Source organism: Oncorhynchus tshawytscha, linkage group LG10 (genome assembly GCF_018296145.1).
Source record: "Oncorhynchus tshawytscha isolate Ot180627B linkage group LG10, Otsh_v2.0, whole genome shotgun sequence".
Lineage (NCBI taxonomy): Eukaryota > Metazoa > Chordata > Actinopteri > Salmoniformes > Salmonidae > Oncorhynchus > Oncorhynchus tshawytscha.
Window position 1 is genome coordinate 30,908,298 of NC_056438.1, and position 24,932 is coordinate 30,933,229.

At 42.9% G+C, this 24,932-nt stretch overlaps 1 protein-coding gene across 3 annotated transcripts in view; it reads right to left on the reverse strand.

Annotated features, from left to right (window-relative positions):
* Positions 1 to 639: 639 nt before the first annotated feature.
* The window catches only part of LOC112260101 (TBC1 domain family member 14), a 67,642-nt gene continuing 43,349 nt past the window's right edge, over positions 640 to 24,932 (reverse strand). For all 3 annotated transcript variants that reach the window (XM_024434946.2, XM_024434948.2, XM_024434947.2), the window contains 10 exons: positions 19,135 to 19,262; positions 15,308 to 15,390; positions 12,463 to 12,687; positions 10,674 to 10,757; positions 10,275 to 10,369; positions 8,667 to 8,738; positions 4,897 to 5,025; positions 4,514 to 4,623; positions 3,507 to 3,765; positions 640 to 3,113 (listed from right to left, as the gene is read on the reverse strand). In XM_024434946.2, the coding sequence (XP_024290714.1) occupies positions 3,066 to 3,113; positions 3,507 to 3,765; positions 4,514 to 4,623; positions 4,897 to 5,025; positions 8,667 to 8,738; positions 10,275 to 10,369; positions 10,674 to 10,757; positions 12,463 to 12,687; positions 15,308 to 15,390; positions 19,135 to 19,262 (1,233 nt within the window). In that variant the 3' untranslated portion in view covers positions 640 to 3,065. The remainder of the gene's footprint in view (positions 3,114 to 3,506; positions 3,766 to 4,513; positions 4,624 to 4,896; positions 5,026 to 8,666; positions 8,739 to 10,274; positions 10,370 to 10,673; positions 10,758 to 12,462; positions 12,688 to 15,307; positions 15,391 to 19,134; positions 19,263 to 24,932) is intronic.

Sequence of the window (24,932 nt, forward strand, 5' to 3'; positions counted from 1 at the left end):
CCAATGGGGTGGACCAATATTTTTTTTCAAAATCATTGAGGAAGAAAAGTATCTACTTAAACTGGAAATCAAATGATTCTCCATCACTACGAGAGAAGATTAATCAAATGTACTATTATTTAAATATTGAAAAGGTGTGTGCTACGGAAAAAAATAGAACAGTGCAATTTGAGGCCATATGGCAGAGCGCTACACGCACTGGAAAGTTCCAAGGGATGCAGGATGAGTGTGGTCGAGACATATGTGATATGTAATGGTTGTGGTGGGAACATGTGTGTCCGAGCAGGTATGGTGTCATTGATGTTTGTTGAAATGTGTGTGTGTCTGTCTTTTGTTCATGTATGGCTGTTGTTTGATAAAAAATAATAAACCAGTTCCACTGCATTAAAAAAAAAAAATCCCCTCTAATCACGGGGACCGATTTTAGACCTGGAACACCAGGTGGGTGCAATTAATTATCAGATAAAACAGAAAACCAGCATGCTCCGGACCTTGTGGGGTTAGAGTTGAATACCCCTGCTCTACACCACCTTTGGCTATGAAGCGGTTTCCTGGCGATCACTTGCTCTGCAACTATGGAAAAACAATGACAACACACACACAAGTAGTAGAGATAAAAGTTAACATGGGTCAGTCAAGTTAACCGCTATGAATAGATAATTTATTGAATAAAACAGTAGTTATATACAGCTCCAGTTGACCTTGCTACCCTGCCACCCAAGTCCAACTCGAGTTCAATACAACAGAAAAGGGTCCATTGGAAATGTCACACATTAAAACAAGAGGACATAGTCAAACTGACAAATCAAAACAAAGCATAAAAAGCAGATTTACTACAAAAAAAATGTTAAAAAATGTATTCAATCATTTAAAACGGGGGCCATTTATACTTACCAGGTTGCACTTCTGTGATATAAGGCGTGTTCACATGCTATCGGAGTTGCCGGAAGCTCTTCAAAAGCACATACACACAACAAAACACACATACAAGGATCCTCGATGGTCACGCGTGAGGGACACTGATAACAGTAAGTACTCAAGACAAAATAAAAATCGTAAAAACACGGGATAAATTGTCCAAACGACAGTGTGAAACTACAGGGGTGAAAACTGCACGAGGTGACAAGAATGATTTTTATTTTTTATTGCAGTACTGCAGTGTTCACCGCAAAAAGGGAGCAGGGGGAATGGAGTGCATCCGTCCTCGTACAGTGATCTGAATGTCTACGTGCACAGGGGGGTGAGGAGTGATCCCCAACAGCCAAAGGGGATCACTAAATGCTTGGGGGCTCTGGAGTACGGAGCGTTCTGTACAGTACCTGCATTTGGACCTAGCCTCCAATACATTCAGAATCATCTACAGAGGAGTTATCTTTTTGGCAGGTGGTGGTGGTGGCGGCAGACATGAAAGCAGTAGTAGGATCTGTGAACTGAACACCACACCAAAGCATTCTTGTTGAACAACTCTCTCCCATTGAGCTCACACCTTCAAACCAAGGCTGGTGTGTTCCGTTAGTTTGAAACGGGGTAAATCAGAGCTCATGACTCAGGTCTTTCAGCTACATGACGAAAGGTATTACGGGAACAGGGAACATACAGCGTGCAATAGACCTGAGCCACTCTGCTCCTCACCAAGGAGTAAGACCTCCAATAGAGGAAGGGCATACTGAGGCCAAATAGGGATACCAGCATTTTCAATAGTAGGGACACAGAAGATCCTCAGCAATCTCTTTTAGTTTCCGGAGTCTTCTATTGCACACATTGCAAAACACATTCGGTGAAGCAGCTTCAAAATCAAACCGTTACATATATTAAGATATGACACTTCAAATAGAAACAAAGAAAACAGAATAACTCATTGATGACAAATGAAATGTGCAAAAAAGAAAATAACAGAAAAAAAAATGCGACCGATATGGTATGCGTGTCACACACAACGACAGAGAAGATTCTCATAATCCACCTTAGCTGTTCCAGTTTAAAACCACTTTAGTGTATGTGTAGGACATCATTAAATATCACTTTATTTTCCCAGGTAGCTTATTTCCTCTTTGAAGAGGTTTGGTCAAATGTTTCTTTAAAAAGTGAACCGTAACATTGTGGTGCAACAAACAATACTACATACAAAAGAATAATGGCTATTTGTTGTATTTCTGATGAATCTTCAGAAGAATAAAAATCAATTCACTACCCCCTCTTTTCAAGCCGATGAACAGTTGTCCCCAAATCAAACACTCACGGCTTCTCCTTGGGAGTCTTTACGTCATAGAATGGTATGGAAACAAATAAAAACAAACGAATAAACGGCAAACAAATTAAAAACACATTGAAACCACATCAAACCAAACAAAAAAAAACACATTGAAACCACATCAAACCAAACAAAAAAAACACATTGAAGCCACATCAAACCAAACAAAAAAAACACATTGAAACCACATCAAACCAAACAAAAAAAACACATTGAAACCACATCAAACCAAACAAAAAAAACAAAACAAAGGCTAACAGTAAAAAAAAAAAAAAAATCGCAGCTGATTTGTAGGAATGACCAACGGCAACGGAGGCTGGGAGTAGAGGTAGAAAGGGAGGAGAAAGTGAGAAAGAGGAGAGACACAGGGAGTTAAAAAGTGAGAGAAAGAGGGAGGAGAGATCAAGAGGAAAAAGAGGAACTAGCATCCGTGCTATAGACATTTGGGAGTGTACAGTACATTCGAGAGCATCCTTCGTCTGCCCGGTTCGATTTGGGGAAGGGGGACACAACATGTGTTGAGGGGGTATCATAATAAATCCTCGTACCCCCTTACCCCAGTCCTTTCCAGACCTCCAGTGTCTCTGCTCCATGAACCAGGTCCAGGGGGAACACAGTGGCTGGTTTTCCCCATCCGTGAGCACGCCGAGCCTGGGTAGGTCCATGCCAGGGAGGGCATGTCTATCTGGGGCCCAGAGGGCAGCTCTCACACACAGTCTGGCCTGGGCTCGTCTAGTGTTTCATACGGTCAGGTGGAGTACTGGATCGGAGAACAAGCTAGTGTCCGTGTCGTTTTGCTCCTGGTTAATTGGACTCAGCGCTTTAGGACTGGACTGTTCCGCTCCTGCAAGGCCTGAAGAACCTGAGGACGCCAAAAGGAGGAAACAAGGAAATATCAGTCATGTTAAGCAAGGGGCATGGAGTTCATACCATACTCAAAAGGAAGAAGCATGGCGTGACCTCATCTATTCAAATCACATAGGAAAGGGCTTCCAGGAAATTCCATCAAGCCTCATTCTTTAGAATGCTGGACATAGGCAGTGGTGCTAACCAACAAAGCACAAACCTAGAGCTGACATAAGTGTCTCTTCCCCCACCTTCCTAACTCTGTTGCGCCGCACCTGAAAGAATGTCTATTTTCAAGATACTATTTTGAAGTCAGCTGCCTCAGAAGGCTTCTTAGCACATCCCTCCTAAAATCTAAAAAAAAATTGAGGAAAACCAGAGATGTCCATGTCTATGCGTGTCATCTCACCTGCCCCCATTTCCTGTTCTTGCTTGTCATGTGGACGGCGTGGATGTGTGAGAAGAGCTGGTCGGGGGAGATGTGGTCGGGCAGGCGGGTGAGGAACTGGGCGTTGTGGATGAAGTCCATGCGGGTCAACACGTCTTCGTATAGGCGCAGGATGCCCAGGGCCACCCGGAACAGGAACTCGTCACCGTCGCGACAGAACACGTCCCACACCCGACACGCCAGGTCCAACGGCAGCGACTTACTGTACAGGGTGAAGATCCTATAGATGGATAGAGAGATACTTTATTTGGTTACACCTTTCCATATTGAAGCATTGAGGTCCAAAAGGTATCATATAGACAGAGGCCTGACGTTATTTTCACACCCAAACACATTCACGGGCGTGAGTAGTCCATCGAGACAAGGACGCAAACACACCAAGCATACGCTGACGAGCACAAAACCACACACAGTCCAATGCACAAAAATATAACAAATGAGCAAGAAGAGAGTGAGAAAGAGAATGCAGATAAGGACAATGGCATTTGAACAGATAAGGCTCTGTAAATCAGAAAATTCTCAAACTATCTACGGATTAAATGCCTTTTCCTGGGGTGCTTTTGGTTTGTATGGGATTTATTGACATGGTCCAATAGCTTATGTGCAGTGCTTCGCTCTTGACTTCCACCTCCCCCTCATCTCTTAATCTGTGTATAAGCAACTGATGTGAAAAGTGGCAGCTGTGTGGTGAGAGCACGGGGCGGGGGAGGACACCCCCGGTAAAGCCACTCACATGTCCGGTCTTCTCAGTACACAATAACACATTATAAAGGGCAGAAATTAGAGAAAAAAAGTACCTACAAAACGTGCCAATCTTTTAATCATATCTTTTTTCACATTCGTAAATGCTAGGTGATCTTTCAATTCATTTACGTGGCACAAAAATACAGATTGTACACATATTTTACATGAGCCAAAAGGACTAAGAGAGAAAAAGAGAGGGAGAAAGAGATGGGGGTCTGACTTACCAGTCAATTAAATAAATATCGGGGGTCAAGTTGTTTTCTTTGAAATGTACAAACAGCTTTGGTAGGTTTTCTTCAAAGAACACTTCAAATGCTGCAAAGTACTTCAACATCTGAGGGGGTAGAAGCAAGACGAAACAACCGAGTCAGATCGACCACATAGCCCGGCTCTAAGAGCTATGACTCAGACAAATGTAATAACGTCACTACCGTTGCCAACAGGGTGCTAAGTGCTATGGTTGCAGTGGTGTATTGTACAAATCAGTGCTAAAAGGGTGTGCAGGCTTTTGTTCCAGTCCAGCCCAAACACCAAATTCAACTAACTGCGTGTGTGTGCCTGCCTCTCTCTCTGTGTGTGTGTGTGTGTCTAACTAAACTGTACTCACAAGGCTGTGGTCCACTCTGAAGAAGGCCATCTGACAGGGCTTGTTCAGCAGGTTGGCGAAAGCTATGAAGGCGTCCGGCGTGTCCAGGTTGAGGATCAGCACCGCCGCGATGAACGACATGCCCTGCACCTGAACCCCCAGGGAGGAACAGGTGTTAGTGACTATGTTACGTGTATGTTTGTCGTGCTACATTGCTGTAGCTATGTTGATATACTGTATCTCAGGACTGTGTACTCAAATATGAACACACGAGATAGTGTGTTAGTGATGTTTACGGTTATGGTAGTGGGGTGGTGTTGGTGACATTTTATGTTAAGTGTTAGTGGTGGTGTTGATGACTGGTGTTAGGAGCCTTACTACGAGGACTACCGTAATTTCTAGACTATTAAGCGCACCTGAATATAAACCGCACCCACTGAATTATAAAAAAATATGTATTTTGTACATAAATAAGCCGCAGGTGCCTACCGGTACATTGAAACAAATTAACTTTACACAGCCTTTAAACGAAACATGGCTTGTAACAAAAATTAAACAGCAGCCTACCAAGAAAGTCATTGGTCACTATCTTCCTCCTCCTGTGCACTGAAACCACTGAAGTCATGCGAATACTTTGGGCCATGTGCTTTTCTTCCCTCTGAAAGGTTTGTTGTCTTTTTGCACTGAGTCATTTCCTCACGCTGCTGTTTCCAACGTCTTATCATCGACTCATTAAGGCCAAGCTCCCGTGCAGCAGCTCTATTTCCTTTTCCAACAGCCAGATCGATCGCCTTCAACTTGAAAGCTGCATCATATGCATTTCTCCGTGTCTTTGCCATGATGAGGGTGACAAAATTACTACCGCAATCAGAATGATGGGAAGTTTGAGCTCGCTCGATTTACATTACATTTACATCACATTATGTGGCGGTGCTCAGTTTTTTGGCGGCATGAATCTCGTGAAAGCGGGAAAAATCCATAAATTAGCCGCGTCATTGTATAAACCGCGAGGTTCAAAGCATGGGAATAAAGTAGCGGCTTATAGTCCGGAAATTACGGTAGTCATAATGAGAAGGGGAAAAGGAGATTATCTAACACTTAAACCGAACTCTCCATCTATCCAGAGGCCTTCAATCTATCCTAAGGCCTGACATATGGGGTCAGTCCAGGGCTGTATAGTACAAAGCAGGATCAATGAGTTAGCCAGCTAACTTTCAGAAAGAACCAGAAATAACTGTTCGATTTTCTGGTTCAATAAGAAAACTAAACATATATACGTTTTTGGTTGTTGAGGCAATTAGACCATGTCCATTTCAAGGTTATTTCAGAACACTTAGGCCAGAGGCTAACTCATTGATCTTGCATTATATAATACTCCTCCAGACGTCAAGATGCATTTCTCTGTAAACACACTGTGTGCCGTTTCTCAGCATGGGTGTGGTGCAGCCACAGTAAACATGTCTAGAGTAGGGTACACTGACTTAGAGGCTTTGACCACATACAGTGCCTTGCCAAAGTATTCGGCCCCCTTGAACTTTGCGACATTTCAGGCTTCAAACATAAAGATATAAAACTGTATTTTTTTGTGAAGAATCAACAACAAGTGTGACACAATCATGAAGTGGAACAACATTTATTGGATATTTCAAACGTTGTTAACAAATCAAAAACTGAAAAATTGGGCGTGCAAAATTATTCAGCCCCTTTACTTTCAGTGTAGCAAACTCTCCCCAGAAGTTCAGTGAGGATCTCTGAATGATCCAATGTTGACCTAAATGACTAATGATGATAAATACAATCCACCTGTGTGTAATCAAGTCTCCGTATAAATGCACCTGCACTGTGATAGTCTCAGAGGTCCGTTAAAAGCGCAGAGAGCATCATGAAGAACAAGGAACACACCAGGCAGGTCCGAGATACTGTTGTGAAGAAGTTTAAAGCCGGATTTGGATACAAAAAGATTTCCCAAGCTTTAAACATCCCAAGGAGCACTGTGCAAGCGATAATATTGAAATGGAAGGAGTATCAGACCACTGCAAATCTACCAAGACCTGGCCGTCCCTCTAAACTTTCAGCTCATACAAGGAGAAGACTGATCAGAGATGCAGCCAAGAGGCCCATGATCACTCTGGATGAACTGCAGAGATCGACAGCTGAGGTGGGAGACTCTGTCCATAGGACAACAATCAGTCGTATATTGCACAAATCTGGCCTTTATGGAAGAGTGGCAAGAAGAAAGCCATTTCTTAAAGATATCCATAAAAACTGTCCTTTAAAGTTTGCCACAAGCCACCTGGGAGACACACCAAACATGTGGAAGAAGGTGCTCTGGTCAGATGAAACCAAAATTGAACTTTTTGGCAACAATGCAAAACGTTATGTTTGGCGTAAAAGCAACACAGCTCATCACCCTGAACATAGCATCCCCACTGTCAAACATGGTGGTGGCAGCATCATGGTTTGGGCCTGCTTTTCTTCAGCAGGGACAGGGAAGATGGTTAAAATTGATGGGAAGATGGATGGAGCCAAATACAGGACCAATCTGGAAGAAAACCTGATGGAGTCTGCAAAAGACCTGAGACTGGGACGGAGATTTGTCTTCCAACAAGACAATGATCCAAAACATAAAGCAAAATCTACAATGGAATGGTTCAAAAATAAACATATCCAGGTGTTAGAATGGCCAAGTCAAAGTCCAGACCTGAATCCAATCGAGAATCTGTGGAAAGAACTGAAAACTGCTGTTCACAAATGCTCTCCATTCAACCTCACTGAGCTCGAGCTGTTTTGCAAGGAGGAATGGGAAAAAATTTCAGTCTCTCGATGTGCAAAACTGATAGACATACCCCAAGCGACTTACAGCTGTAATCGCAGCAAAAGGTGGCGCTACAAAGTATTAACTTAAGGGGGCTGAATAATTTTGCACGCCCAATTTTTCAGTTTTTGATTTGTTAAAAAAGTTTGAAATATCCAATAAATGTCGTTCCACTTCATGATTGTGTCCCACTTGTTGTTGATTCTTCACAAAAAAATACAGTTTTATATATTTATGTTTGAAGCCTGAAATGTGGCAAAAGGTCGCAAAGTTCAAGGGGGCCGAATACTTTCGCAAGGCACTGTACTGTCAACTCGTTTCATTAGACTCAAAAGGCAATAACAAACGAGCTGAAAAGTGGGCTTAGCAATCTGATAGTTCTAATGTGTGGAAGGTTCCCGGGAGCATGATGACGAATTCAACCAAACGAGATCGAAACAGTTAGGTCAGTGCGGCAGTGGAATACACAGATGTAAGCACATAAACATACACACAGAGAGAAAGGGCCAGGTGTGGTGGGCAAATATCTCAGAAGGGTTGGACTAATCTTGTTGGTGCGATGGAGGCCTGCTGCTGGTCTCTCAGACTCTACATATACTGGCTGTTATGTAGAGCAGAGCTAGGCTGTCCCCCAAATTACAACCCGTTCCCTATATAGTGCACTACCTTTAACCAGGGCGCATAGGGCTCTAGTTAGAAGTAGTGCACTATATAGGGAATAAGGTACCATTTGGGACAAACTCCTAGGCTAACGTATGACTCACTGACAGTTTGTTCATAGCCTAAGACAGTGCTTTTCTATGACCTTACACAATAGGACTGAGATAGAAGGAACGGTTTCTGATTAATCCCTTATCGTGTGGGGGCCCTTGTGCGTCTGACGAAAAGGCATTAAATACTTAGACACTTCACATACACACAAAGGCACAGGCGTAGACCAATGAGGAATTCATAAAGTGCGTGTGTGTGTACTTACGTAGCCAACGTCTGGCCTATAGCAGGTGTATGCTCCCAGGATGCTGTGCAGCATGTCGTAGTATGGCCCTCCCTGTCCAAACACAGGAGGAATTTTAACACCTTAAATTCCTTTAGACTATCTGCTAATTACCATTGAAAACAACAGAAGGAATACTAGGGTGTCTTCTCTGACATTCTCAATCTCGCCTTGTCCCCGTTTGTAATCCCAACATGTTTCAAGGGGACCACCATCGTCCCTGTTCCCAAGAGCTCCAAGGTAACCTGTCTAAATGACTATCACCTTGTATCACCCACATCTGTAATTATGAAGCGCTTTCAAAGGCTGGTCATGACACACATCAACACCATCATCCCAGACACCCTCGACTCATCCCAATTCACATAGAGCCCCAATAGATCCACATATGATGCTAGTTCAATTGCACTTCAGACTGCGCTCTCCCACCTGGACATGAGGGGAAATAACTGAGAATGCTGTTCATAGACTACAGCTCAGCGTTCAACACCATAGTCCCCTCTAAACTCATCACTAAGCTGGGGACCCTGGGACTGAACACCTCCCTCTCTAACTGGATCATGGACTCGCCTGACCGGACGACCCAAGGTAGTGAGGGTAGGCAACAACACCTCTGCTATGCTGACCATCAACACAGGGGCCCCTCAAGGGTGTGTGCTTAGTCCCCTCCTGTACTCCCTGTTCACCCACGACAGAGTGGCCACGCACGACTCCAACAAGTTCTGACGACAACGGTGGTAGGACTGATCACAGACTGCGATGAGAAAACCTACAGGGAGTTGGTCAGAGATATGGCAGTGTGGTTCCATGACAACATCCTCCCTCTCAACGTCAGTAAGACCCATAAGACAGGATAAAGAGGGCAGAGCATGCCCCGATCCACATTGACGGGGCTGTAGTGGAGCGGGTCGAAAGCTTGAAGTTCCTCTGTGTCCACGTCACTAAAGAATTAACATGGTCCACACACACCCACACAGTCGAAAAGAGTGCACGACAGTGTCTCCTCCCCCTCAGGTGGCTGAAAAGATTTGTCAGCTGCACCATTTGTGAGCAGCTTGACTGGCTGCGTCATCGCTTGGTATGGCAAATGCACCACCAATGACCGCAAAGCACTACAGAGAGTGATGCGGACGGCCCAGTACATCACTGGAGCCGAGCTCCCCGCCATCTAGGACCTCTATATCAGGTGGTGTCAGAGAAAGGGACAAAAAATGACCAAAGACTCCAGCCACCCAACCCACACTGTTCAATCTGCTTTTGTCTGGCAAACACTACAATGAGCATCAGCTTTCTGACCAACAGGCTTAAAGACAGCTTCTACCCCCGAGCTAAATAGTTAATTAATGGTTACCCAGATTATCTGCACTGACCCCCATCTTGCACTGACTCTATGCACACTCACAATACTATATATACACACACTCCCACAAAACCCACACACATTCACTTACACTACACATACGCACACACGCATACCGACAACACATGCACACCAATTCATTTAATTTCATCCGCTGAATAAAGTGCTCATCTATAGAGTTCATATATTATTATTAAATAAACCGTTGTGGTGGTTGTTCTGCCACTGACCTGTTGGAAGATACAGAGGTGTGGGAAGGTTCTGGAGATGTCCAGTTTAATCAGCTCCAGACTGGCCTCTCTGTCCGCCAGGGACAAACTTGCATCTACACATGCGCACAGACAGACACACAGACACACAGACAGAGACAGACAGGAAGGATAGAAGAACGTGTTAGAAACACACTGAATGATTCAACAATCACACGTTTCTTTTAGCCAACTCTCAAGTTCTGTAACCTTCTGTAGGCTATTTTTAGAATCAATGTGAGTCCGATTGAAATCCTCCACCATTTGTAAGACAGGTCAACCTTTTCCAATAGGACTTTAGAAAGAGGGGATAAAGAAATGAAAGTAGTATATTTTTCCTCTCTCTACCTTGTACTCCCAATAAATCAAATCAATCACTACCTTCAGTCTCTGGTTCAGTGGGTGGTGCAGTAGGCATAGATTTCCACTTCTCCCTTGCCCTGGCCAGACAGATGTTAAACAGCTCTGTGGACAAATAGAATACATCACATCTTTATTACACAGACGTTCGCACACACACACAAAATAAAACCTGCCCTTGAGCCAATTACCATTGGAGTAAATCACAGACGGGGACTACGCCAATGACAGTAATCCTATCAAAAGCCTTCTTTTGCAGCACATAAAGCCTGAATACATTCTCAAGGTCTTCTCTCCATTATCAAAGACCTATGCAGTGTCTCAATGGCTCCGTGCTTATCTACTGACCTTCTCCTAGACCTGGCGTTGCCCTCTAGTGAGGAGTAATTGAATCTGTGTAATGAGATATTTCTACATAATAGACCATGGCCATTTTGGACACAGACCAGGCCTCATTCACAACCCCTGAATCCCCTTGTGATGACGTTAGCAAAGTTATATTCGGCTCTTTATGGAAGAACAGGAGACTTCACAGACCGATATGGTCTCTGCGTTATAACTAGCACCAGCCATGCGTCGCCCACACGGCCATGGATAGATGGAGACTGTGGAACAGTGGCGAGAAACTCAGATGGACACTTCCGATTGAAATCCTCATGATTTTTCTTTCTTTCTGTAGAACTCTGGCGGGAAGGCCAACGAGTCGAAACTTGCTGGTTTGTACACAATAAATAAGCTTTCCTATCAACTTCCACTGTCCTCTGAGAGTGTCTGAATCTGTAGTACACCTCTGATTATTTGCCAGAGCAATAGATAAACGCATTCATATTCTGTTGAGGTATACCTGTAGATCAATGGCCCTTGGTTTCAGCGCTGGGCTGAATTTGAAAAAACATTTTAGTGCCCTCCCTCATCTTGGCGGTGTAGGAAAATGTTTGCATTTTTAAAGTTAATTTCCTGCAATTCTATGCATTTTGCCATGCATGGCCAATGATGTGTTTTTTTGCTCAAACATAAACAGCAAAATCAATACGGCTAAATTCCTTTTATTTTGGTAAATTGTTAGTTCTCAAAGAACTAAAAATTAAATATATATCTAGATATCGATATGTTTTATACATACTTTTAAAATCAGGTTTTAGTCATTTAGGTTTACACAAAAATTGTTTTTCCATCCCGAAAATTCATTACAAAAACACTGTTTGGACATAAATAATGCTTAGACGGCCCGCCCAAGAATAAAAAAAAAACCCATGTGAGTAGACATAAGAGGGAGAGACATAGGTTGATTAGGATGCCATGTAGCTCAGCTCAAGACTGGCCTTATCTGCAAGTCCCTCAGGGCTTTCACCCCAGTAGTGAAAATGTGTGAGAAAGAGTGCACACACACACAGAAAGTCTGTGTGGAGGTATTAATATGAAGATCCCAGTGAAAGTGAAGGCCAAATTTGCGTGTGTGTGTGTGTGTGTGTGTGTGAGAGAGTGTGACGTGCGTGTCCAGCTGAGTCAGTGACCTCATTGGGATGCAGTTCGTTCTCATATCAGGAGAGCATTCAGCCGTGTACCTTCACTCTTCAATTTATCTTTGGCATTGTAATTGAATACCAAAGACAAATTGTACATTTCTAAGATGCCTGTGTGTGTCACACTGACACATGATCCCATTAGGTTTGGCTTGCCACAACCAAAATGGGCCACCGGAGGGGGTGGTTTTTCCAATGACTCACGCTAGTTTTTTTCCTTTATTTAACTAGGCAAGTCGGTTAAGAACAAATTCTTATTTAGGCCTACAGTGAGAGGTGTGTTTTACCGTGGGTGATGTTGAGCTCGTTGCCCACCGCCAGGCTCCAGACCTTGCCCCTGACACTTGGGGGAACGCCCTGCCACCAGAGCTCCCTGACCCGCCGAGACGTACACATGGCACTCCAGTTGGGCAGAATCTCCTGGTTCCAGGTCTGGGCGGCGTTGCCGATGCTCTCCTCCAGCTTGCACCTGTCCTCCAGTTGCTTCCTCCTCTTCTGGGCCTCCTTGAGCTCTACAGAGGGAGGGAAGAGAGAGTGTTAGACAACCATATAATAGAAATATGTGGTCCTCTGTAGCTCAATTGGTACAACATGGTGTTTGCAACGCCAGGATAATTGGTCTGATTCCCGGGACCATCCATATGTAAAAAATAATAATATATTGCACGCAAGACAGTAAGTCACATTGGATAAGTACACCAGCTTTATACTACACATTCAAATTATGATATTACCATATACAGTTGAAGTCGGAAGTTTACATACAACATTTTGCCACAACTTTGGAAGTATGCTTGGGGTCATTGTCCATTTGGAAGACCCATTTTCGACCAAGCTTTAACTGCCTGACTGATGTCTTGAGATGTTGCTTCAATATATCCACATAATTTTCCTCCCTCATGATGCTATCTATTTTGTGAAGTGCACCAGTCCCTCCTGCAGCAAAGCACCCCCAAAACATGATGCTGCCACCCCCGTGATTCACGGTTGGGATGGTGTTCTTCGGCTTGCAAGCCTCCCCCTTTTTCCTCTAAACATAATGATGGTCATGCCCAAACAGTTCTATTTTTGTTTCATCAGACCAGAGGATATTTCTCCAAAAGTATGATCTTTGTCCCCATGTGCAGTTGCAAACCGTAGTCTGGCATTTTTTACGGCGGTTTTTGAGCAGTGGCTTCTTCCTTGCTGAGAGGCCTTTCAGGTTATGTCGATATAGGACTCGTTTTACTGCGGATATAGATACTTTTGTACCGGTTTCTTCCAGCATCTTCTCAAGGTCCTTTGCTGTTGTTCTGGGATTGAGTGGCACTTTTTGCACCAAAGTACGTTCATCTCTTGGAGACAGTACGCGTCTCCTTCCTGAGCGGTATGAAGGCTGCGTGTTCCCATGGTGTTAATACTTGCATACTATTGTTTGTACAGATGAACGTGGTAACTTCAGGTGTTTGGAAATTGCTCCCAAGGATGAACCAGACTTGTGGAGGTCTACAATTTGTTTTCTGAGGTCTTGGCTGCTTTCTTTTGATTTTCCCATGATGTCAATCAAAGAGGCACTGAGTTTGAAGGTAGGCCTTGAAATACATCCACAGATACACCCCCAATTGACTCAAATTATGTCAATTAGCCTATCAGAAGCTTCTAAAGCCATGACATAATTTTCTGGAATTTTCCAAGCTGTTTAAAGGCACAGTGAACTTACTGTATGTAAACTTCTGACCCACTGGAATTGTGATACATTGAATAATAAGTTAAATAATCTCTCTATAAACATGTGGAGTGGTTGAAAAACGAGTTTTAATGACCTAAGTGTATGTAAACTTCCGACTTCAACTGTAAGAATTACAGTGCATTCGGAAAGTATTCAGACCCCTTCCTTTTTTCCACATTTTGTTACATTACAGCCTTATTCTAAAATGACCCCCCCTCATCAATCTACACACAATACCCCTTAATAACAAAGCCCAAAAATATATTTTTTACATTTTCTGGGAAAGGTACCAAAACATTTCTGCAGCATTGAAGGTCCCCAAGAACACAGTGGCCTCCATTTTTAAATGGAAGAAGTTTGGAACCACCAAGACTCTTCCTAGAGCTGCCCGCCTGGCAAAATTGAGCAATCGGGTGAGAAGGACCTTGGTCAGGGAGGTGACTAAGAACCCGATGGACACTGACAGAGCACCAGAGCTCCTCTGTGGAAATGGGATAACTTTCCAGAAGGACAACCATCTCTTCAGCACTCCACCAATCAGGCCTTTATGGTAGAGTGGCCAGACGGAAGCCACTCCTCAGTAAAAAGCACATGACAGCCCGCTTGAAGTTTGCCGAAGGAGCCTAAAGGATTCTGACAATGAGAAAAAAGATTCTCTGGTCTGATGAAACCAAGATTGAACTCTTTGGCCTGAATGCCAAGCGTTATGTCTGGAGGAAAACTTGTTATTCAGCGGCAGGGACTGGGAGACTAGTCAGAGAGATCCTTGATGAAAACATGCTCAAGAGCGCTCAGGACCTCAGACTGGGGAGAAGGTTTACCTTCCAACAGGACAACGACCCTAAGCACACAGCCAAGACAACGCAGGAGTGGACAAGTCTCTGAATGTCGTTGAGTGGCCCAGTTTTTGCTTTATCATTATAGGGTATTGTGTGTAGATTGATGAGGGAAAAAACGGTTTCATCCTTTTTAGAATAAGGCTGTAACGTAACAAAATGTGGAAAAAGTCAAGTGGTCTGAATACGTTCCGAATGCACCATTATATACTGTAGTATCCTTCTAAGAACGCTGATATGTAAGGATGTCATGGTTGAAAACAGTATTGTGGGAACCCATCTAGTCAGTTTTCACAATGGACAGTAGCTATTATAAAAGTATTTAAGGCTGCGTTTACACAGGCAGCCCAATTCTGATTATTTTCCACAAATCAGATCAGCTAATTTTACTAGTAATTGGGCAAAATATCAGAATTGGCTGCCTGTGTAAACTAAAAAAAAGTTAGAAACGCATTCCATTTATTTTGACTATGAGTGGTCAAGACAGAAAGAAAGGATTTTTAAGAGCAATGAGGGTGAGGGATAGCATTTTTTTTTTTTTTTTTAAATGGCCGGATATGATCCAGATGAATACATATAAATACACACCTCTCTTCTTCGCCTGGGCCACCATCTCCTCATACTGTTGTCTGTGTTTCTGTGCCTCCTCTGCAGGCTTGGCAGGCAGGTTACTGCAACACAACACATCCCAGAGAGTGAATGTGGGTGAGTGAGTGTGAGGTTTGAACATGGTCCCTCACATTATTCATGGTGGGGTATTAGAGGAGAAGAAAGGCAATGAAAATGAGTGAGGGGGGGTTGGAAAGGGAGAGAGAGACAACATACTTCTACCACCATTTTGGCACAGACACCACCTTACACTTGCACCTCTAAATATTCTACAGGATTACAGCCACAAACACCTTCTTTACTGAGGCGTAAAGAAAGAGAGGGGCATTAAACTTTCAGTAGCCTCTCTCTACCATCAACTGTACCTAGCCAGACTCTCATATAAGTTAGGAAACCATATGGGCTAGGCTGGTATATGTGTGAGTGTGAGAGAGAGACAGAGCGCTGCTAATAGGTTCTCTCTACATGGTCCTGCTGCACTGTAGTTTGAGAGAGAGAGAGGGGGGGGGGGGGTATGTAAAGGAATAGTGCTGAGCGACTAGTGCTTCTTGAGGTCGGTTTGGTTTTCGTTTGATTATTACAAAATAATCACGGTTTACAATTTAAGTTCCGAAAATGTTTCTTAAAACCGAAGAGTGAAAATCATGTTTTTCATCAAATTGGATGATATTTAGATTAAACCAATTCACAGTAGATTGACCCAAGTATTAGAAATGACTGTAGCTGGTAAATTGACAAAGTTGATCATAAAATTACTGGTCCCCTCCCCCAATGTCAAACGCTTGGATTCAGGAGACAGGCATTACTTCCGTCACTTCTGTCATTATGTAACGTCATGTAATTGTAACTAATTAAAATATGTAACGCCCAGTGCTTTACTCGGACTGAAATAGGTACCGGTACTCATTTTGGGTGCCGGCACGGCTAATATTTAGGTGCAGGAGCTTCACAATACTGTTGACCTAATACTCTATAAAGAGGAACAGGAGTTCAAGCAGTAGAATATTTTAGGTGCCGGTACTCAAGTCAAGCAGTGGTAACACCTTAAAACTGTCACCACATGTACGCATCACAGGGCTTTGCTTACAAACAGTTAGTTACATGGGTGGTAACTAACCCTTTTTCATCTGTCTTGTGACTTAAAGCAAGCAAGCTACTTACCAGCATACCGGAAAAAGCACACTGTACAGGGTACTGGATGTCATAGTGTTAAATCTAACGTTACACTATTTTCAGAAGAATGAAGACATCCGAGAACAGTGGCTGCTTTTTATTCCGGACGGACAGGCGGCACCACATTTCGAGCATAGTTACTTTATCAATTGAGAAGAACATTCCATGGGTCTTGCCAGGAAGCTAATCCTGAAGACGGATGCTGTACTGTCATTAACAGTGGATCAGGGGATCTTGCGCTGACCATAGTACAAGTATCAGAGTTTGATGAGTCTGACACGGTGGCTGTAACTGTTTTGAATTGTGTACGGAAAATTTTCTGTAAAACACTTGATAGTCACTATATGGTTTTTGTTCTTCCATCCCTAAACCCCCTACAGTGAGGGAAAAAAGTATTTGATCCCCTGCTGATTTTGTCCGTTTGCCCACTGACAAAGAAATTATCAGTCTATAATTTCAAATGGTAGGTTTATTTGAACAGCGAGAGACAGAATAACAACAAAAAAATCCAGAAAAACGCATGTCAAAAATGTTATACATTTATTTGCCAAAAGGCATGTGGGAGACTCCCCAAACATATTGAAGAAGGTACTCTGGTCAGATGAGACTAAAATTGAGCTTTTTGGCCATCAAGGAAAATGCTATGTCTGGTGCAAACCCAACACCTCATATCACCCTGAGAACACCATCCCCACAGTGAAGTATGGTGGTGGCAGCATGCTGTGGGGATGTTTTTCCATCGGCAGGGACTTGCAAACTGGTCAGAATTGAAGGAATGATGGATGGTGCTAAATACAAGGAAATTCTTGAGGGAGACCTGTTTCAGTCTATCCAGAGACTGGGACAAGGGTTCAACTTCCAGCAGGACAATGACCCTAAGCATACTGCTAAAGCAACACTCGAGTGGTTTAAGGGGAAACATTTAAATGTCTTGGAATGGCCTAGTCAAAGCCCAGACCTCAATCCAATTGATAATCTGTGGTATGACTTAAATATTGCTGTACACCAGCAGAACCCATCACACTTGAATGAGCTGGAGCAGTTTTGCCTTGAAGAATTGGCGAGGATCCTAGTGGCTAGATTTGCCAAGCTAATAGAGACATACCCAAAGAGACTTGCAGCTGTAACTGCTGCAAAAGGTGGCTCTACAAAGTATTGACTTTGGTGGTGGGGGGGGGGTAATAGTTATGCACACTCAAGTTCTGTTTTTTGTCTAATTTCCTGTTTGTTTCACAATAAAAAAATGTTTTCCACCTTCAAAAATGGTAGGCATGTTGTGTAAATCAAATGATACAACAACCCCCCCCCCCCCAGCTTACTTTCGCAAGCTGCTCTATGTCCTCAAGAGATCGTGCATTCTTTTGTCTCTTCTCTCCCTCTACAGACAAGTAGGCGTGCAATAGATTATAGTCGTTGTAGTTATTTACCACATTTTCTGCACTAAACTATGTAGAAAATTGGCCTGTTGGAAACTCCAACTCCCTACTACATTGCACAGTTCGGGCTTGGTCTGATTTCTCTCTAGAGAAAGTACACATTGAGAGCACAGAAAAAAAACGAACCGAATGGAATTAAAATAATAGAATGAATGTAGGTCAATTAGTTATCTAATCACCCCATATAGAACCAAATCAGTCGATATAATCGAGAACAATCACCAGAAATCAAGCGATATGAATCAGACAAGTTGGTCAGGTTCAAATAAACCTATCATATCATAATTTCTGAGTAGGCGGTAATGACATTTTTCATTGTGCTGTAACTAGAAGATCTTCTGACATCCTTTCCCTTCGCCAAAGGTACGGAAAAAAACGTGTTTTTACCTTGGGATAGCTCGCTAATATGACCCATAGTAGGGAAGAACATTACTTGGTTGCAATTCGATCTACAGTACATCTAACACCACGATATGAAACGTTGATTTGAACCTTCTGACCAACTAGTGAGTCAGGCGGCATCCCACGCTCTGATTCATATCGCTTGCTGTCTGATTATAGTTGTCGATTATATTGACTGATTTAAACCATTGGGCGGTTTAAAAACCTCCGAACACATAGGAAACTGTTGAACGTGAAAAACCCGGCAGCGATGCAGTTCTTGACACAAACCGGTGCACCTTGCACCTACTACCATACCCCGTTCAAAGAGGCACTTAAATATTTTGTCTTGCCCTTTCACCCTCTGAATGGCATACACACACAATCCATGCCTTAATTGTCTTAATGCTTAAAAATACTACTTTAACCCGTCTCCTCCTCATCTACACTGATAGAAGTGGATTTAACAAATTACATCAATAAGGGATCATAGCTTCACCTGGACTCACCTGGTCAGTGTATATCATGGAAAGGGCAATGGTTTTGTATATTGTGTGTATGAGAAAAAGGAAAGAGAGCGACCCATCCAAGACACCCACCCTGAAGGCAGCACGGCAGAGATCAGGGAGAGAGCTGGGCTGGTCTCATATTTATCATGGCTAGACAGTCAATCCCATATGTACTCAGTACAACAAAAAGGGAAAAGCCATTCGGATCCATGACTCAGAAGAAACGCCGCTAACTCCTTCCTGCCTCAGTGATAAGCTGCTCTGTTCTTGGTGTGTGTGTGTGTGTGTGTGTCTGTGTGGTACATACGCAGGGCGGTCCTCCAGTATAAGTGCTGTGGTGGAGAGGGGTTCAAAGTCCAGATTCTTCCTCACACTCTGTCTGGGAGACGGGGGACTGTGGCCAGGTCCATCTCTGCTACTGTTAGTTTCATATTCCTAGGACAGACAAAACACACACACACACACACTTAACACACATGTACAGTGGAATATCATGCGTCACGAGAGAAACTGGTTTCATTTGCCAAGGTCGTATCTGCCACTTTTAGTTTCATAGTCCTTTAGACAAAAACCGCATGCACGCTCACAAAAAAAACCCACAAATATTCAAAGGTACAATGAAATATCAAATCAGACGCTTGGGTTTATTCACCCGATTGAACAAACAGGAAAGTCTAATTGAAATCTTAATGGCTCAGTAGTTGTTCAGTTGTTTCATATTACATGTTATAAGTCATAATCAAGCTCAACCTCAATGGGATTGGTATGCAGATCCGTGGTCTGGTAAAATGACATGTCTGAGACCTGAGGGCCTCAGAACCAACTCAAAACTAGAAGCATCTTATTAAAACCAATATAGAGCAGAGTAGAGTCTGGTGAAGGAAAAAAGCTAGCTGTCTGACATTCACTTTCCTCTAAAGACCTTTATTTTGTTTCTCGGTCCATTCACACACACACACTTATTTTTCTTCCACACCCCCCTGCTAGAAGCGTGACTACAGCCCTTTGGCCCTTAGCGGCACCTATCTAATGAGTGTGTCCCCGTCACGCCTCCTGCGCAGCTCAGAGTGGGGCGCGAGACATCCAAACCAATAGACCTCCAGCCATGGGAGCATTTAAACACGGACAGGGTTTTCCTTCGGGAAATATTCGAATATACCAGACATTTAAGAAGTTGACCGGACCCATATGCATTGGTTGTGTAACATGATTAGGGCGTCCACCCACGGTTCACACAATGACAGAAATCACATTTCGCTTATGGCAACTCATCTTAACAGAAAATGCAACACGGATACATCGGCGTGCTCCATTCTTATTGAATTCCGATGAAAAATGAGTTTAGCCTGCTACATTCTCTGGCACCTCCCTCCTGTCAGCATTGGTCTGGACATGACAGACTGTGGCCAATACACATAGGGTATCACCTACACTTTGACATGTAGGGTAATTAATTATGTATTTACATACACTTATGTTTTTCTTAACACGTTAACACAACAGCTAGCGTTTTTCAGTTTTCAAATCAATTTGACTAGCAGATTGGCAGATTGGGCACCTCTTGAAGGCCAAATGGCCCTGCCCTTAAAGTCCCGAAATACCAGGCCTGGTCAGACGTCTTTTTTATTGGTCTGTTTGTCAGTGTCAGCAGAGTAGTCTACCTTGTAATTTTTGTCGTATTAAAAAAGATTCTGCTAATGTCTCCAGTCATATAAAGTGTAGTAGAATTGAAGGAAGTGTGTTTAAAATGCCAACATTTTCCTGTGCATAGGAGAAGAAACATAGGCCTATAGCCTACTCTAAGCCACTACGCACTGCACTGAACACTTTTTTGCAAACAGTGTTTTATTTTTTTTGCCTAAATTATGACTATCTAATAAATCACTTTAGAAATAGAAGGCTATGTTACATAAGTCTGCAAATACAAGGATGGAATGCTTTATTTTAAAGGTGCATTTCTATGGTGAAAATGGTGAAAATTAGCTTCCCTAAACTTGAATCCCATGTGCCGCCTACGTTAGAATAACTGCCCACATTGACTTTTCCTCAGCCAACCAGACGAGTTAAAGAACAGCAAAATGTCAATCTACTATCCCCCATAGGAGAAAAGCTGACCTATTCTGTTGGTCAGCATGTCTTTCTGTGCGAGAAAGTTATAGCCTATTCCAAACAGACTCTGGGACAGTTGTGGGTCAATAGATCCCAAATTCATTCAACCAGTAAGCCTAGGCTAAATCCCCTTTTTTTTTGGTAAGCAATGAGGCTCATGCAACATATCAGAACATTTAGCATACAATATTGACACACTATTAAGTCTTCACATTATAAGCGCAGCAATGCGCACGAGGCAGTAGCCTACGCACAAATGTTTGTTAATAATGCAATTAGCGGCAAAACACAATGTGACAGATTCAAATATCTGTTAGAAATGGAGAAAGACTGGAGCTCTAAATATGCAACAACTAGCATGAGTCGCTAATATGACTAGGAGATTGTGCATTTGGCTACTGTACAATGAGAAAGTTGATTTGAAAAAGGCTACGGGCTTCAATGGCATATGGAAATCTTTGTAAAATAATTGCCTGCACGTTTGGTTAGATTTTGGCTGGGCTACTTCGAAGAAAGGTACGACATAATATAAAGAGGTAAAACCTTCAGGTTTCAAACAATTAAGTATAAGTTTTCAAAATGCATACTGCCTCCAGCTCATTGCAAAGTGGTGTGTGTGATGCCCTGAAGCTTGCATAGTTGCCTATGCACTTGAATGACAAGCAGTTGGAGAATTCCAAGCAGTTAGAGTTGTCCGTGGACACTTAAGGAAGAGCAATGTTGAGTTTGTTTCATTTGGTGACCTCACGCAGGACAGGAGACACACTACTGTTTCTTTGTTGGTATACACTTCTCAATTATGGGTTTGCATCTGAATGTTGTATAAAATAAATGATTGAGAATAAATTATTTTGGAAAGATAATGTGATCTTAGTCTTCTAAATGAGACATTTTTTCATAGTAACTTAGGATCAGTCAGTGGCCACGCACCCGTGAGCACAGACATTACACGGCATCCTGGAACGCCCCCTTTTCTACTCCAGTATGAAACCCACTTCAGACAAAATTTACATTAGACCAGAAAACATGGAAGCTGTCGCTACATGTTGAAATGGTTGTTAACTCTACCAAAGAACGTGGAGATCATCCCCACGCAGAAATGGTTAAGAAATCTACAAACTAAAAAACAATTATTCAGACTGCAGCTGTGTAAATACTTTAGTCTGGTAAACGCATCCGATCTAAGAACAATGGTACTCAGAAAGATCCGTTCTCTCAAACGACTGAATGGTACTCTGACGTATCCATTATAACAAACTAGAACTACGACAGACTGAGCTCTGGTGGACAAACCAGAGACTTTCTGTTGATCGACTATCCAGCAGATGGACCGGCGATTGCAGAGGGACAACAATGGCATACACCCGTAAATATGTAAATTGCTATTTCTTTTCGAATGAGTGGTTGTTCATGTTCAAAGTATGAGCATTTCCATTAGTGTAGTGTAGTCAATGTGGGTCCACTGAGATTCTCGCTCTTGAGCTGGCCCCACCCCTTTCCTTTGTCTACCAAGCCGTCATATCAGCTTAGCCCACTAGGGACTTATGAGTGTATCAAGTCAATATGTTTATGTAATTCTGTGATTGATTAGTTAATTATTTATTTACTAAGTCAATTTGTTTAATCGCTGATTCTTGATGCTAGGGTTAGTGCAAATTTCCAAATGGTTTCCAACATTCAGGAATGACTGAGGAGGTAATAATCCATTAATATTAGACTAATCGATAGGAAAATATCTGAAGTGTTAAATTTGGGAAATTGCAACTATAAACAACATTTTCCCGTGGTGCCCCGACTTCCTAGTTAATTACACAGAGAATTGATTTGATAATATTAGTCTTCACATTTAATGATAGCCTGTTGTCATAGCATGACTAATGGAAACTCTGGTGTGTGTGTGGCCATATAGCACAAAAGACTGCAGCCTGAGTCAACAGGATCCGGTTAGCTCTGTGTTGGTGCTTATAGACATAACATTGATTAGCCCAGTCATCCTGTTTCTGTAGCGTGAGGAAGCTTGATGTACAATTACACCCCCTGGACGCTAGTCTATCACAGGGCCTTACCCACAAGCTATCTCCTTAATGCTGAGTGCCAAGTAGAGATACATCGGGGTCCCATTTTTACAGTCTTTGGTATGACTCGGCCGGAGTTCAAACTCCCAACCTCTGGACAGACACTAACTATAAGGCCACTGAGTAGGTTTATCATAAACAGTATGTTTGCCATATCGAGAAGGGACACTTCATCTGTACTAAAAGGTGTTGTGTGCTTGTTTAGGATGTTGGTCAGGCATTCATTATGTTGTTGGCTATACACCTTGTCACACTCAGGCCAGCTACAAGTCTATGAATTGTTAATGAATAATTAAAAAACATTTCTAATATTCATCTGTTTGGGGAGTAACAGATTCCAATGTTTGAAGTCTCATTGTAAAGGGCCCTTCTTCAGAGTGTCCCACCCCACACTGGGTAATGTGCAAAGTGGGGTAGCCTAATCTTAGTGGTCTTAAAGGAGGATGCCAGGTCGTGAATGAGGGCCAGAGCCATCTGATTTAGTTCCCCTTATCACTTCCGACAAAGGAGGGCCACTGCACTGGTGAGAAATTGGGAGGCGGAGTTCTCGGAGTACAGTGTCCTATAGAGAGATATATAGAGAGCTATATAGAGAGAGAGAGAGGTGGTGACAGAGAGCGGTAGAAATAAAAGAGAAAAGGAGTGCGCAATGGATGGCAAAAGTGAGATGGATTGGTGGCCCACCCAAGTCCATGTGGTGTATGCTAGACAGGGGTTGAGCTGGTGATTCAGAGATACAGTGCCGCGAAAAATTATTTGCCCACTGATTCTCTTTATTTTTGCATATTTGTGATACCGAATGTTATCAGATGTTCAACCAAAATCTAATTATTAGACAAAGAGAACCTGAGTTCACAAATAACCCCAGATCTTAAACCAAAACCTAATATTAATGGGAACCTGGGTGAACAAATAGCACAACAATGAGATACTTATTTAATTAACAAAAGTTAAGCAACACCCAATTCCCCTATGTGAAAAAGTAATTGCCCCCGTACACTCAACCGGTTGTGCCAACTTTAGCTGCAATGACAGCAACCAAATGAATGACATGGGTCCCATTATGCCTGGCGAAAACCAAACACTGCATTCCACAGTAAAAACCTTACACTGTTCCAAAGGACAAGCTTGATGGTGGTCGTGTGATGGTTTGGGGATGCGTTGATGTCTCAGGACCTGGACGACTTGCCATGAATTCTGCTCTGAGAATTCTAATGTCAGGCCTTCTATCTGTGAGCTGAAGCTGAGGTGCAGCAACACAATGATCCAAAACACAACATCAAGTCTACATAAAAATGCCTAAAAAGCAACAAAATTGAAAGTTTTGGAATGGCGTAGTCAAAGTCCAGACCTAATCCCAATTGAGATGTTGTGGCAGGACTTGAAATGAGCGGTTCATACTTGAAAACCCACTAAAAAAGCAGCTCTACATGTAAGAGTGGACCAAGATTCCTCAACAGCGACGTGAGAGACTGATCAACAACTACAGGAAGCATTTGGTTGCAGTCATTGCAGCTGAAGGTGCCACAACCAGTTATTGAGTGTAAGGGGGCAAATAGTTTTTCACACAGGGGCATTGGGTGTTGAGTAACTTTGTTTATAAAATAAGTATCTCATTGTTGTGTTATTTGTTCACCCAGGTTCCAATTAATATTAGGTTTTGGTTTAAGATCTCATAACATAGAGTATCAAAAATATTCAAAAGTAGAGAAAATTTGAAAATACTTTTTCACAGCACTGTAAGCCTGTGGCTGCAGAGAGGCAGAGCAGGGCACAGGGCTGCTCAGAGCAGGGCACAGGGCTGCTCAGAGCAGGGCACAGGGCTGCTCAGAGCAGGGCACAGGGCTGCTCAGAGCAGGGCACAGGGCTGCTCAGAGCAGGGCACAGGGCTGCTCAGAGCAGGGCACAGGGCTGCTCAGAG